Source organism: Lontra canadensis, unplaced genomic scaffold (genome assembly GCF_010015895.1).
Source record: "Lontra canadensis isolate GAN:19392208 unplaced genomic scaffold, GSC_riverotter_1.0 scaffold110, whole genome shotgun sequence".
Taxonomy (NCBI): Eukaryota; Metazoa; Chordata; class Mammalia; order Carnivora; family Mustelidae; genus Lontra; species Lontra canadensis.
Genome location: NW_022631104.1, coordinates 3074748 through 3089147, shown reverse-complemented (window position 1 = coordinate 3089147; position 14400 = coordinate 3074748). Strand labels below are relative to the sequence as shown.

Here is a 14400-nt window from a genome sequence, read left to right as displayed (position 1 = left end):
CCCTGGACACACTTGGGCTCCAGAGAGCTGCCAGCGTCCCCGGCTCCGACGGCAGCCCGCCGGGCCCTGCGAGGGGACATGTGGGTCTGGCCGGGCCTAACCCGGTGCCGTCCGCCAGGTACGGGAGCTGGAGGCGGAGCTGGAGGACGAGCGGAAGCAGCGGGCGCTGGCAGTGGCCTCCAAGAAGAAACTGGAAATCGACCTGAAGGACCTCGAAGCCCAGATCGAGGCGGCGAACAAAGCAAGGGATGAAGTGATTAAGCAGCTCCGGAAGCTTCAGGTGGGTGACCTCTGGCCCCGCGGACAGCGGCCTGGGGCTGCGGGGCTGTCGCCAGGCCGGGCTCTGGTCGGGCAGAACGATGTCCCACGCGCGTCTTCTGTGTGTGCAGGACGCACGCATCCCAGACGGTGCTGGCGTGGTCAGCAGGGGAGCATCTGCCAGGGCCACCGCGCTCTCCGGGCTCTGACAGTCTCTGGGGATACTTGGCTTAGCCCGGAGCCACCCACGAGGAGGGGGGCGTTGGGTCCCCCAGTGCAGGGCCGGGTTTTTGTCCTCTTGAGTCTGATTTAATCAGTACTTGTTCCCAGATGATGTGCTGGCCGTCACTATCACCGCGTCAAGGGGATTTCTAGAATAACTTGTAGTTGGTGGCAGGACGCCGTGGGCCCTCTCCATGTAGGCACAACTTCACGGGGGAAATCGGTTGGTTGTGACAAAAGCTTTCAGCAAAGGTCCATTCCCTGGACCGTGGTGATTCCGTACCTTAAGAATGTGTTCGAACAAAATACAGAGAGGAAGAGAAATACCGACGCACGAAATCAGAGCTGCAGGGTGGCTTGCCCGCCGGCCGGTGACGCTGGGGGTGAGACGACAGGGCCTGAGGGAGGAAGACCGTGCGGGCGGCTGAGGTAGCCTGACGTACTCAAGAGAAAAGGTAAAAGGAAAGTCAGCTCTGCAGGATAGGGTTAGGAGTAATTTATATTTGCTCCCTTACATTTTTTTTTTAAGGTTTTATTATTTATTAGGCAGAGAGAGGGAAGCAGACTCCCGGCTGAGCAGAGAGCCCGACATGGGGCTCGATCCCAGGACCTGAGATCATGACCTGAGCCGAAGGCAGAGGCTTAACCCACTGAGCCATCCAGGCACCGCCCCCCCCTTACACTTTTTTAAAAAGCTAAGGACAAAGCTTTTGTTTTTGATGAGCTAATTAGAAAGGTCACGCGGCACGTTGTGGAGAAGGTCCAGGACACCGGTTTTGTCTATGTCCCGGCTTTATGGAGACACAGTTCACAAGCCACACAACCTACTGCTTTAAAGCATTTCCAGTGTTTCGTGCAGCCACAGGGTGTACAGACATCACCACTGTCCAAGCTGGGACACTGTGGTTCCCTCTACAAAAATCCATGCTCGTTCGCTGTCACCACCCCCTCCCCTGCTCCGTCCAGCGTGAATCACCCGCGATCTGCTTTCGGGGTCTGGAGCGCTGCCTCTGCCGACCGTGTCGGGTACGGGGAGCAGCCAGAGCGGGCTTCCTCCCCGTCCGTGTTTGCAGGGCTCCTCCACGCTGCAGCATGACCCGGTGCTCAACAGCCCCTGGGGGTCTTGCTGCGAGAGCTCCCGGACGCCTGTGCGGACGCATGCTTTCAGCTCCGAGGTCCACGCGGACCCGCTGGTGAGATGCCAGGTTCGTCGCTCACTCTGGTTCACAGGGAGGACCTGCCATACCGTCCCACCGTGACGGTCCCGTTTTGCATTCCCACCAGCCAGGCGTGCGGATTCCGGTGTCTCCGCATCTTCACCAGTATTCGCTGCTATCCTCTTCTGTAGTCACCCGCAGTGTGACGTCCTAGTTTGCTGTAGTTCTGCCGGAGCCCCTGATGACCAGTGACGAACGTCTTTTCAAAATGCGCTCATTGGCCATCGTCTCAGCTGGGGAACCTCTCCCTCCTCGGCTCACCTCCTCAACTGCCGTAGCTTTCATAACGGAGTTGTGACATTTCTTTGTGCGTTCCGGGTGCTTCTTGTGAGACAGGTTTCCAGGTATCTTTTCCATCCTCTAGTCTGGTCTGGCCACATGCTTGATGGTATTGTGTGCAGTACAGATTTTTTAATTTTGATGGAGTCCAGCTTATTTCCTGTTTTTGTTTCTTGTGCTTTGGTGATCAGATCTGTGTGAACTATGGCCCAGTCCAAAGTCATGGAGATTTATTCCTATGTAGTCTAAATTTTATACTTTCAGATTTGTTTAAGTCCATGGAGTCCATTTTTATGGTGTGGTTTTTTTGGTGTGTAAATCCAGCCTCGTTCTTCCAGACAAGGACATCTAGTTGTCCCAGCGCCGGCTGTAAAGACCGTTCTATCCCCCGTTGACTTTCTGGACTCGCCTGTCAAGAATCTGCGGACTGTGGGTTTGTGTGTGTCCAGACTCCATCTGTTCCATTGGTCTCTATGCCTTTCCTTGCGCCCGTATCACACGGTCTTGATCGCTGTGGCTTTGTACGTTTTGAAACTGGGAAGTGTGACATCTCTAGCTTTCTTCTTCTTCAAGATTGTTTAGCTATTCTGGGTTCCCTGCAATTTCGTATGAATTTTAGGATCAACTGGTCAATTTCTGTCATGAGGGGGAGGGGCGGCCGGTTTGAGTCTCGATAGTCTTGATTTGGGGAGACCAGTGTGGAGGGGACCACCATCTTGACGGTGTTTCCTCCCGGCTCCCAAACACGACAGTCTTTCTGCTTAATTAGCAATTCTTTTTTCAGTGATATTTTATTTTATAGCTTCGGTGTTCAAGTCATATAGTACTTAAGCTAAATTTGTGCCTAAATATTTTATTGCTTTTGATGCTCACAAGGGTGATTGCTTTCCTAGTTTTTGGAATGTCCATCGTGCACGGAAGTGCAGTTCACTTTGTGTGTTGATCTCGCGTCTTACAGCCTGCGGAAATCATTTATCCTTAGGGTGGGTTCCCCACGATGCGCAGCACATCGGATCACGCTGTCGGCAGAGCCGCCGGTTGTCTTTGCTTAAAGCCTTTCCGATCCGGATGTTGTTTTGCTGTTGCTCTTGTCCTGGTGTAACTGCTTTGACTAGAATCACTGGGACAGTGTTAAACAGAGGGGACAAAACCAGACATTCCTGCTTCGCCGGTCGCCTCAGGGGAAGGCGGCCCATCTCTGGACCGTGAAGCATGGTATCCGCTGTGGTTTTCACCGCCGCCGCCTACCAGAGTGGAGGCATCTCTTTCTGTTCATTTTCTGAATGTTTTTATAATGAAAGCGTGTCAGATTCGGTCCATTGCTGCGTCTGCTTTTATCGTGATGTCCCTCGGCCATAGCCCTTCATTTGGAGTTTCCAGTCAGCCCTGCCTTCCGCAGGTGAATCCCACCGGGGTGTTGGGATCTACCGGTGTCTAATCCTTGTTACGCACCGCTGGACTCAGTTTGCCGCTATGTTCCTGATTCGTCGTTGGGGTTGTCGGGGATTTCTGCATCTGTGTTCACGAGGGACATCGTCCTAAATGCTTTCGTGTGGCAGCTTGTGTCACTTCCGTACAGTTTTACATTTTCGGTGGCTGGATAGGAATTTTCTGATCTGGAAAAAATGCATGTTTGAAGAACTAATAATGCAAACCACTCTAAAACTTTTTCGTATTCTTGATCTTAGGCTCAGATGAAGGACTACCAGCGTGAACTAGAAGAAGCGCGTGCGTCCCGGGATGAAATTTTTGCTCAGTCCAAGGAGAGTGAAAAGAAACTGAAGAGTCTAGAAGCCGAAGTCCTTCAGCTGCAGGAGGTCTGTTTACTCAGCCGTTTGTTCAGTGTTCGCCCCTGAAATCTCTCCAAGGTCAAAGTGGCATGCTGCCACCGGGGTAGCCAGCGTAAGTTCCTAGCCATGTCCAGTAAGGCGACGGCCCGCCCCCGACCTCAGCGCAGCAAGCAGGCCGGTTGCACTCCGCTATGGCTCGTGGGTCCAGTCCCCCAGCTGGCCGGAGGCCGAGGGGCGGTTAGTAATTCTCCAGGCGACTTTCCAGCCTTCGTTTCCTACGTCAGAAAAGGCAGTAGGTTCCAGTGTTGCTAAGCGCGAGGGTCATTTAACCCTACTGTGCTAAGGCTGCCTGGTCTTCCACAGGAGCAAGCAGGGGACACCTCCCAGGGGACAAGTAGGTCTCATGAGCTCCTCGGGGAATCCGCTTGTGGGCGATGCTTCCAGTCCCTCTAGTGAGTTCTCAGAGCAGGGACTGACGAAGGATCTGGGGTTCCGTCCGTGGTGGGCACGCCCGCACACACACACGGTAACAGTGTCACTGCCTGTACAGAGACGTGACTGTGCACTCAGTGTGTCCGCGTTTCTGCATACGTGATCGCGGAGTTTCTTCCAACCTCGAAAGACAGCAGCAACCTCAGCTGAAACGCTGTTACCAGCTAATAAGAAAGAAAGAAATCCCTACATACTGCCCCCTAGAAAGGCGGGCTTCAGTGATGGTGAAGGCCGCCGTAGGTGTGGGGTCAGGCTGGCCGGAGAGAGAAGGGACGCCCTTGGCATCGGGGCGGCGGAGGGCTGGGGGCTGGGTAACACCAAGCACCGAGCGGACCCTGAGCTTCCTCCGAGGGGCCACTCCTGCTGCTAAGCCTTCTCTGGTCTCCGTTTTACTGACTTCTTTTGCTCTGGTCTTTATTTCCTGTGGATTTCTTTTCCTGACTTCTTGAGTTGCGCAGTCACTGATTTTTCACGCTTTTCTCTTGTCTGATTCTGCTTCTAGAAAACCAAATTCCCCTCAAAGTCCTGTGTTCGCTGGGTCCTGCAAAATCTGGGCTCTCGTTGCCATTTAAATTCTAATTTTTCTTGAAAAGATGGATTTATTCTCGAGAGCACGCCAGATTGGGGAGGGCCAGAGGGGGAGAATTGTGATTAGCCAACTCCCCACCGAGCCGGACCCAGGGCTCCGTCTCAGGACCCCAAGACCACGAGCTACGGTGAAACCAGGAGTTGCTGCTCAACTAACTGAGCCCCCGCCCGGGCCCCCTGGTTCTTAGTTTTTCTCATCTCAGTGATGGTTTTCTTCTTCATTCCATGAATAATTTAGAAGTGTGGTTTAAGTTTCCAAATGTGTGACTCTTGGTTTGGGGGTGGTGGGGGGCCTTGTTTTTTGCCGTTGATTTCAGTCTTGCTGCGTCGTGGCTAGGACTTCTGGGCTGCAGGGCCGGGCATGGGCAGTCTTCCAGAACGTTCCAGGTGTGCTTAAAAGAACGTGCACGTGGTTCTCAGGGACGCAGCTGTTCAAGACCTATGTGGTGTGTCGTGCAGCTGACGGGGCTCGGACCAAAGGTGTTGGGGCTCCAGGATCCAGGCCCCGGGGCACGACCCACATGTGCACCTGCCGCCCAGCGTTCTCCCAGGCTTGTCACAAAGTGTGTGTTTCAGGCCCTCAGACAAGGGCCCATGGCGTTAGGGAGAAGAGGTCCTGCCCTGCCCTTCCCTCCCGCTCTTTTTCCTCTCCTCACACCCCTTTTGTTCTTCGGCTTCTAGGCCTCAGGCTCCTCCCCTTTCTCCCATGGGTCCCCCAGCCTGTGCGCAGCGCACCCAGCCGGCAGACAGGAAGGGCCCCGGCTGGGCCCAGGACGCAGGGGCAGCAGAGGCCAGTGCTGGATCGGATGCTGACCCGGTGCTTGTGAACCAGAGGCCCTTGGGTCCGGCCCAGAGCATTCTGCCGGCCGCCCTCGCGGCGGGGCTCGCCCTGTCCCATGTGTGAGGGTGGTGTGTGCTCGAACCTGGGCTTCACTTGCCTCCTGTGTACTAGTAACATGAGAGGCGCACACACGTGCCAGGCGCACGGGCAGACTTCTTTGTAGCAGCCCTGCTCCGCCGGCAGCGTGGTTTCTGTCAACCAGCCTTAGGACTTGGCAGCTCCCTTCCCCCACACCCTGAGGACAGCAGCGCGACTGTCCTCTCCGTCTTTACCCATGTGGGGTAAGAAATGCACCTAAGCTGCTTCCTGCAGCAAGTCCTCCTTCCAGAGAAACGTACGGAAGAGTTGCCACGAGGCAATTCTGCAGAGGACTGGCCGGCCCGGTGCTGTCCCTTGCCCTGCCCTGGTCTGCCGGGAGCCGCCTGGATGGCTGTGCTCCCTGTCCTTTCGAGGAAGAGCCCTGCTTCCCGCCCAAGCACTCTCCCTCCCTGCGTCTCCCCCAGACCCCACCGGACGGCACAGCCCAGCTGCCGCGCACCCTGGGGCCCGGATGCTCCCGGGTCTCCGGCCTGTCTGTGGGACAGCAGGGCAGTCCGAGGTCACCGCGGGGGAAATGGTTAATGGCCTGCAACCTCCCACAGGAACTGGCCTCGTCCGAGCGAGCGCGCCGCCACGCCGAGCAGGAGCGAGACGAGCTGGCGGACGAGATCGCCAACAGCGCCTCTGGCAAGTGAGTCCCCCGGAGGCAGGCGGCCCGGCTGGGCTAGAGACCCACAGCAGCGCCCCCGCCGCCCTGATCCTCTCAGGCACCCGTGGCCCATCCCCCGTTGGGGCCCAGCCCCGTCCCCAGGGAAGGCCGCGTCGTCCGGCCCCTGGCAGTCGGGCTGATCTGCTCCTGTTCCGAGTCTGGGAAGCAAACCGCCGGGGCCTCCGCCCTGCCTCGCCGCCCGGCGGCCGCACCACGCAGCCTGTGCCACCCCCCGCGTCGGTCACTCCCACCCTCGGCGTGGAAGAGCGTGTGGAAGGCTCCGATTTCTGCAGGCTGTGGGGTACCTTGCCGCTTGTGTCCTCACTTCTGGAGCAAACCTGCAGATTAAGACCTGCCCTTCTCTGAGCGCGTTTTTCAGGAAGCCCCTTTTCCCAGTTACGGTGCTTTCTGCGCCTCGTGTCAGGTCCTGGTGCGCACTGGGCATCTGCCCGCAGTGCGCCGGCAAACCCGCGCCACCCGAGCTAGGGCGCGCGTGGTCATCTCGCCCTTCCAGGAGGGAATCCCGGCCGCCGCCTGTGCGGCCGGCAGGCAGGGGCACCGCAGTCCGGCGAGGGCCAGGGAGGGGCGGGGGGCGAGGGTGCAGGTGTGAAGTGTGCCGGGCCGGACTTGCTGGTGGACTGGGGCGCGGCAGCCGGGCAAAGCCGGCAGAGGACGGCGCGGCTGGGTGGGGAGCCGTCCCCTGGCCCGCGTGTCCCGGGGCCGTGCAGCCCCGAGCTGAGCCGTCGCCTCTCCTCCCCGGCCCGGCCAGGTCTGCGCTGCTGGACGAGAAGCGGCGTCTGGAGGCGCGGATCGCGCAGCTGGAGGAGGAGCTGGAAGAGGAGCAGAGCAACATGGAGCTGCTCAACGACCGCTTCCGCAAGACCACGCTGCAGGTGGCCGCGTGCGGCCGCAGGGAGGGACCGCGCCACCCCGCGGGCCGAGGCACTGAACCCGGCTCTCCCCTCCCCTCCAGGTGGACACGCTCAACGCGGAGCTGGCGGCCGAGCGCAGCGCCGCACAGAAGAGCGACAACGCACGCCAGCAGCTGGAGCGGCAGAACAAGGAGCTGAAGGCCAAGCTGCAGGAGCTGGAGGGCGCCGTCAAGTCCAAGTTCAAGGCCACCATCTCCGCCCTGGAGGCCAAGATCGGGCAGCTGGAGGAGCAGCTTGAGCAGGAAGCCAAGTAAGGGGGGTTTGCTGCCACGGACCCCAGCGGCCCACATCTCCCCTGCAGGCCTGGGCCGGGCCGGGCCCGCCCCGCGAGGGCTCCCAGGCGCGGAAGGCGAGGACCGCGCACGCGTGACCTGAGCAGGACAGGGAGGTGCTGCGGGCCCCGGGGACAGCTGGGCTCGCCTGCTGCCCCTTCCCAGACTCAAGTGTCCTCTCATCCCCACGATTTCCCAGGTACCGTAGCTGATGTCCCAAGTTGCCGGCGTCCCATGAAACACTAGTTTGTTGTCCAAGAACAAATGCGGTTTGACAAAAGCTCTCCTCCCATAGCAGAGGACAGCCCAGCATCTTCCGTCGTGCTGGAGGCAGCGGGCCGGGCGCCGGGGGACTGCGCGATGCAGACGCAGCTCTCCGCGTCCCAGACCACCCCGGGCCAGCGCGCGCCTCCACCCTCGGAGCCTGGGCTCAGAGCGCAGCCTCCCCGAACCTCCTGCCCGTCAGCCTCCGCTGCACTCAAAGCGAAGGGCTTGTTCGCAGTCGCTGTAGTTAACATGACTTGCTCTTCTCGGGGAAGAACTCCCTCGATGCCCATTTTTGCATAACATTTATGAAGGAACAAAAACATTTTCTGTTCTCAATGAGGCTCAGCTCCCCGTCTGTCAGCAGGGCCAGTGTTGGCCTGTGACGAGAAGCGGGGTGACGTGCTTGGCTCTAACTGAAGGGGGGAGTGTGGGGTTTCTTTTTGTCTGTTTCACCGGTAACTGCAATAGCCCCCAGCATCTTGGTGGGTAGTCAGTAAATTTTACATCGAAAACAGTCACTTATTGGTAAATTAGGTCTTGGTTTTATTTTCCCAGCTAAAAAGTTAGCCAATCAAAGTAACCAGCTGAGGTTTTTGTCTTCAAAAAGTCTGAACTCAATATATACGGAAAGTGGTTTAAAAAAAAAAATTTTTTTTTTTTTAACTTGAGAGTCAATGCAAGCTGGGTGGGGAGGGGCAGGAGGAGAAGCAGGCTTCCCGCAGAGTAGGGAGCCCAGTGTGGGGCTCGATCCCAGGACCCCAAGAGCATGACCTGAGCAGCCAGTTGACCGACTGAGCCACCCAGTGTCCCTGGGGCAGGTAGCTCTGATCAGAAGATCACCAGAGTGCTCACCATCTGTGTGGGGAAAAATGATGAATGTACTTTTCCTGTCTGTCCGCATCAGACGACGGGTAATCTGTATTTTAGTCACAAGGGAAAAGCTTCTGGGCCGTGTTAATTCTATGACTCCGGTCAGGTCTTGGGAGGCACTCGAGCACGTGTCCTCTTCCGGAGAAAAAGGACTTATGAAATCCTGTCTCCGTTCCACGATCATTCCCAGAGTTGCACAAACTCATGCACGGGTCGTCTTAACAGGGAACGAGCAGCCGCCAACAAACTAGTCCGTCGCACCGAGAAGAAGCTGAAAGAGATCTTCATGCAGGTTGAAGACGAACGTCGACACGCGGACCAGTATAAGGAACAGGTAAGGGGCGCAGCCCGAGCAGGGCGACCGCGCCTCCCGCCCCGGAAACGCTTTGCTTAGCAAGGACACTGGGGCAGGAGGAGCCCAGGGCGACCACTGGAGCAGCGAGACTAAGAAAATGCTACCTGAGGTGTTCACTCTCGTGTTCCTGGGGCACATCAGACACTGAGGTTCTGGGGACACAGAGGTCACTCAGACGCGTGCCCGCTCTCCCGACCTGGCGCCCCCGACGGCGGTTCTGGGCGGCTGTGAGCCGGACCCACGAGGCGCGGGCTGGCCAGTGTCCACTCTTTGAATCAGAGCGTCACACCCAAACCAGCCATGCTGCGTGGGGGCACAAAACCACCCGTACCGGCGCCTGGGGCTAGAGACGGCCCCCGTCCTTGGCTCCTGTTTCTGCAGGAATCGCCGTTCCTCTTCGTGCTCCCTGGGTCACTCGGGAAGCTGCTGAGTGTGTCGTTTCTCCTACAGAAAACTTGGGTGAAAACAGAATTTGACCATTCGGTCTCCTTTAGCAGAGTTGGCTTTGTAGACACGGGCTTCGTTAGAGGGGCAGGGTGACTGACGGGCCGCCGCGCGGGCGGGCGGGCGTGCGCACACAGATACATGCGCGAGTGTGTGCCCGCGTGGGTGCGCTCGCTCGCGTGGCCGTCGGGGCCCCAAGCCACAGTACACTGGGGACACGGCCGTGCTGAAACCGAGTCGGCCAGGCTGGCGTTGATGGGCTCGGTGCCGTCCCCCAGATGGAAAAGGCCACCGCCAGGATGAAGCAGCTCAAGCGGCAGCTGGAGGAGGCCGAGGAGGAGGCCACACGTGCCAACGCGTCTCGGCGCAAGCTCCAGCGGGAACTGGACGATGCCACGGAGGCCAACGAGGGCCTGAGCCGCGAGGTCAGCACGCTCAAGAACCGGCTGAGGTGAGCGACCCAGGGCTGCCGGCACGAGGCGTGGGGGCTCGGCATCTGGTCCAGAGGGAGCGTCCCGTTCGGGCAGCGGCAGTCACTCTGCAGTTGCGCGTTCGGGGTTTTGGGCCGTGGTCGTCCTCCAGCAGGACGGAGGAGGGGCGCTCGCTCCCTGCTGGCCCTCCCTGGTGTGGAGGCGCCGGCCGCCCAGAGAAGCAGGGCGGGAGCTCCTGGGGCCCCGGTGCCCTCCACCGTCCGCCCGCCCCCGGCTGCCCACGGGATGTGGCTGGCGCCAGGGAGAGGCCGAGCAGGTGGGGGCAACAGCTACGCTCCCTCCCGCAGAGCAGGTCAGCTGGGGCGTGGGGGATGGCGGCCCGGGGGGCCACTCCGCGTATGCCCGCTCCTTGTTCAGTGTGCCATGTGGCTTGTGACGTTTACGAAGTGTGTGATGAAGTCCACGTTCCACAAGGAATGTGCCCCAGAGACCTCACGTGTCCGGCCCAGCCACCGTCCCGTAAGGACCTGCTGCCCCTCGGGCACAGGGGAACCTGGCCTCCACCCGCTGCCCTGCCTGTTCCTATGGCAACGGTCGTGGCTGCACCAGGCCTGCCGAGCGGGGCTGGAGGACAGGGTGGTGAAGCGCAGAGGATTGCGCATCACGTCCACCTCTGCCCCAAGCCGCGCGCAAGAAGGGTGTGAGGGTGCGGTCCTCGGCGGCTGCAGAGCTGGAGAGCCGCGCGTGCTCCCGGCCTCACCCCCGCGCGTCCTCCCCCTTCTCCCCAGGCGAGGCGGCCCCATCAGCTTCTCGTCCAGCCGATCAGGCCGGCGCCAGCTGCACATCGAGGGGGCCTCCCTGGAGCTGTCAGACGACGACACGGAGAGCAAGACCAGCGACGTCAATGAGACACAGCCGCCCCAGTCCGAGTAGAGCCCAGGAGGCCTGGGAGGTGATACAGTGGGACGCGCAGGAGCCCCCCGCGCCCGTGACTCCTTCCTGGACGATCAACCGTGTCTTAAGGCTTCCGGCCGACCCTACTGTATCCCTCGTCACATCCGAGTACAACCGCGCCCCTTTTCTATATACACACCCGAGACACACGCCCGTTAAACAGAGTCTCCTCATTGCATCTGTTTTCCATATAGTCTTCACGAGACCATTTCGAACTCACGGTGAGAAGAGAACCATTCGTCAGACCAGTCGCCGGTGGCGGGGGTCCCGGGGCCGCCGCATCGCTCTGCATGCTCTCTCTACAGACAGGTAACTCCGTTCTGTGTCCGTGTGGCCCCCGACGACTCAGCCACATCGAGTCTCCTAGAACATTGTGGAACCTAAACTGCACTTGTGACCCCGTCTTTCCTCCGAGAACGAGCAGCACGACCTAGTGCGCAAACTGTGAAAGGGGCTGTGGCAAGATGAGGGGGGGCGGCCGTGGTGGAGGCCACGTCCTTTGGGATCCCCCCCCACTCCCTCGAGCTGCTGGTGCCCCCGCGTCTCTCCCGGTGAACTGTCCTCCGCCGGGGCCGGTCCGTGTGCCCCCTGGCTCGGCTGACACTCGCGTCGGTCCGCGGGGGACCCTCCCTCGCCAGCCAGGCTCGCATGCTGACCTTGCAAACCAGCCACTGCTTTGAGCCCAAAATGGAAATCTCGGTTTTGTGTCCCAGATTTATTCCAAGTTTGTGCGGGAGGCTCGTGTAGCCTCCCCAACCAACGCCATCTGCCTGAATGTTGACATGCCAGTGGATGTGAATCCTTGTTCCTTTCTCCTCCCGTCCCCGCCGGACAGTGTTACAGTGACCATCTAGCATTCTGGTTTTGGTTGATAGTTAAGCAAACTGACATTACAGAAAGTGCCTTAGACACTACAGTACTAAGACAATGTTAAACCTATGATTTGCTTCTGTAACAATCTAACGTATAAGTTCTGACCGTGCTTCGTATCATGTACCTCTCCAGTCAAAGTGGTATTAGAGACATTCAGCGACAGCGAATCAGTGTTAATTCTAAATCCCTGATCCTCTGCGACGTGCTTGAAAACACAAACCTTTTGGGTTAAAAGCTTTAACATCTGTTAGGAAGAACTTGTCACGTGGGTTTGGAATCTTTGCTTTTCCCCTTGATGAACTGTACTGGCTGTTACCACCAGACACCTGACTGCAAATATCTTTTTTCTTGTATTCCCATATTTCTAGACAATGATTTTTGTAAGACAATAAATTTATTCATTATAGATATTCACGCCTGCTCTGTTTACTGGGAGGAGAAAGCACCCGTTGACAGTAAACACACCTCAATAAACACGAAGTCACGTCAACATGGAATCTGTCTTCTCACCTTCTGTTCTCCGTGTCCCGCCTGTGGCCTGTCTGGAGGCTTGGGGGGGGCGGCCCAGACTGGAAACGCGGCCGGCCAGGCCCACAGTTTCCAGGGGATGCTGTGCTCCCAGGAACCGGCGGACGACGGGGTAGCCCTCGGGCGGCCCTGGCTCTGTGTCCTGCTTGCGCGCTGGCCTCTGCATGCACGTGCGGGGAGGGAAAGGGCCGCTGGGGCTGGAGACCCAAACACTAGTGGCCAAGGGAGCGGGTCAGGGAGGCAGAATGAACCCTCTGGGAGGGCTCTGCTCACCAGCCAGCGCAGCTCGGGACGGTCCTAGAGGGCCTGGGTTTGTCCTCCCCTCTCGGGCAGGACGCACATTGAAATGCTGTTGGGAGGGCTCGGGGAGCTCCAATGGCAGCCTCTCTAGTGTCGGCCATTTCGGACAGGCTGGACTGAAACGCCAGGAGAATGCACAATCCCGCTGACGATGCGGATTCATATGTACACGTTACTCCGCGATACTCTCGGGCCAGGGCGGTTCTGCTTGGCCAAGCAAAAACCGGCAGAAGTGCCGGATCACGTTTCACATGTCCGCACCCCAGCATTCAGCAAGTTACCCAGGGATCTAGAAGTCAGAGGCGCTTCTCAAAAAGAAAGAATTCCTCCCTGTCGGCTGGTTTCACTGGCGTTAACGCCCACGCAGTCTCCCCACAGCCCAGCTGTCCCAGGCCAGCCTCATCGGGAGAAACCTAAATTTCGTGGGCTGCCTGCGGTTCTGATGCCACAAAGACACCGATCAGAAGGAAGCTTCTTCCACTCGACAAACCACTGCTTCACCGTCCAAGGAAAGGCGGTTCCTAAAACCTCTGCCGGGCACAGACAGCCCTAGGAAGAGGGTTCATGGGCGCTGGGTTCTCAGCGCATCAGCGACTCGGAGGAGCGGGCCGGCTTCCGCCCAGCAGCACTCTGGCTCCTCATCAGGGAGGGCTCCGGCCAGATGCGGGGAAGCCCTGTCCTCTGCGGAAAACTAGTGGACACGTGGTGAGGCTCTGCTAGGTGTGGGTCCCTCCGTGGCCCACACCAAACCACCTGCCCCTGCACAGAAGTGTTTGTCTGACGCAGACAACCCGGGGATGATTTTCATTTGCTCTAGTGGGGTAACGCACATTCCTAGCAGGGCTAGAAGGGTCTTACTTCTGAAGCCCGGCCATCAGAAACACTACAGCCCTGTCACCAGTCGTCCCCATCCCTGGAAACGGCCCCTGGCTCTGGGGCCCCTGGGTCTCTCCTGTCATGCCTTCGTCCTGAAGCTGGTGTTGGCGGGACACAGGTGTCTGGGTCAAGACCGGGGAAGGAAAGTGCTCCTGGGTGTCCCACTCCAGGAAACACCACGCCCTGTCCCAGTGGAAACTGACACATCCCAAAACCAAAAGCCATGCTGGTACAGGCCATGGGATGGGGCCTTTCGGAACGCACAGAGGCAGACGTATCTCTGAGAGTTCCAGGCAGGGCTGAGACCGGAGGGGAGTCCCTACACACACAGGCTTTCTCGTCACTCTGGGAGGGACAACGCCGCACCGAGCGCCCTCCCACGTTTCTGGGATGCTGTGTCCTGCGCCAGCTCCGAGGACCAGGCAGGGGCTCCGCTTCCGGGGGCAGCCGGCTGCCATTTGGGAAACTAGCCAAGCATGCGACGTGTCCCTGTGCCTCTTGTTGGAAATCAAAGATCAAATTCTCAATAAGGGTGTACTGACACGACGATGCCAGCGTTCAAGGCCAACATTAACTGTAATGACGGTGCCTGCATGCCGTCCGCAAAAAATGGGACCACGTCCTTCTACCCTTACTGAAACTAGAAATTCGTATCTGATCCGTTATGCCAGTGACATCTGTCTGTTTTCTCAAAGGAGCCTAATGGCTCTGCCCCTGCCAAGTGACATCAAGGAACCACACGCAATGATGTCCTGGGACGCCACCAGACTAGGACACACCAGGTCTGACAGAAACCGCCCAGCACAGCACAACCTCCCTCCACGCACCACCCCGGTTCTAAGACGCCCGTGTTCATGCAGGTG

At 58.6% G+C, this 14400-nt stretch overlaps 1 protein-coding gene across 8 annotated transcripts in view; it reads left to right on the top strand.

Moving 5' to 3' along the window:
* Positions 1–10981, top strand: part of MYH10 (myosin heavy chain 10) — a 119515-nt gene extending 108534 nt beyond the window's left edge. For 6 of the 8 annotated variants that reach the window (XM_032840003.1, XM_032840006.1, XM_032840004.1 and 3 more), the window contains 8 exons: positions 119–280; positions 3665–3793; positions 6329–6417; positions 7205–7328; positions 7409–7617; positions 9002–9110; positions 9854–10026; positions 10795–10939. In XM_032840003.1, the coding sequence (XP_032695894.1) occupies positions 119–280; positions 3665–3793; positions 6329–6417; positions 7205–7328; positions 7409–7617; positions 9002–9110; positions 9854–10026; positions 10795–10939 (1140 nt within the window). Of the gene's footprint in view, positions 1–118; positions 281–3664; positions 3794–6328; positions 6418–7204; positions 7329–7408; positions 7618–9001; positions 9111–9853; positions 10027–10794 lie in introns of all 8 variants that reach the window. The other 2 variants (XM_032840005.1, XM_032840002.1) reach the window with 1 other exon arrangement.
* The last annotated feature ends 3419 nt before the right edge of the window (positions 10982–14400 follow it).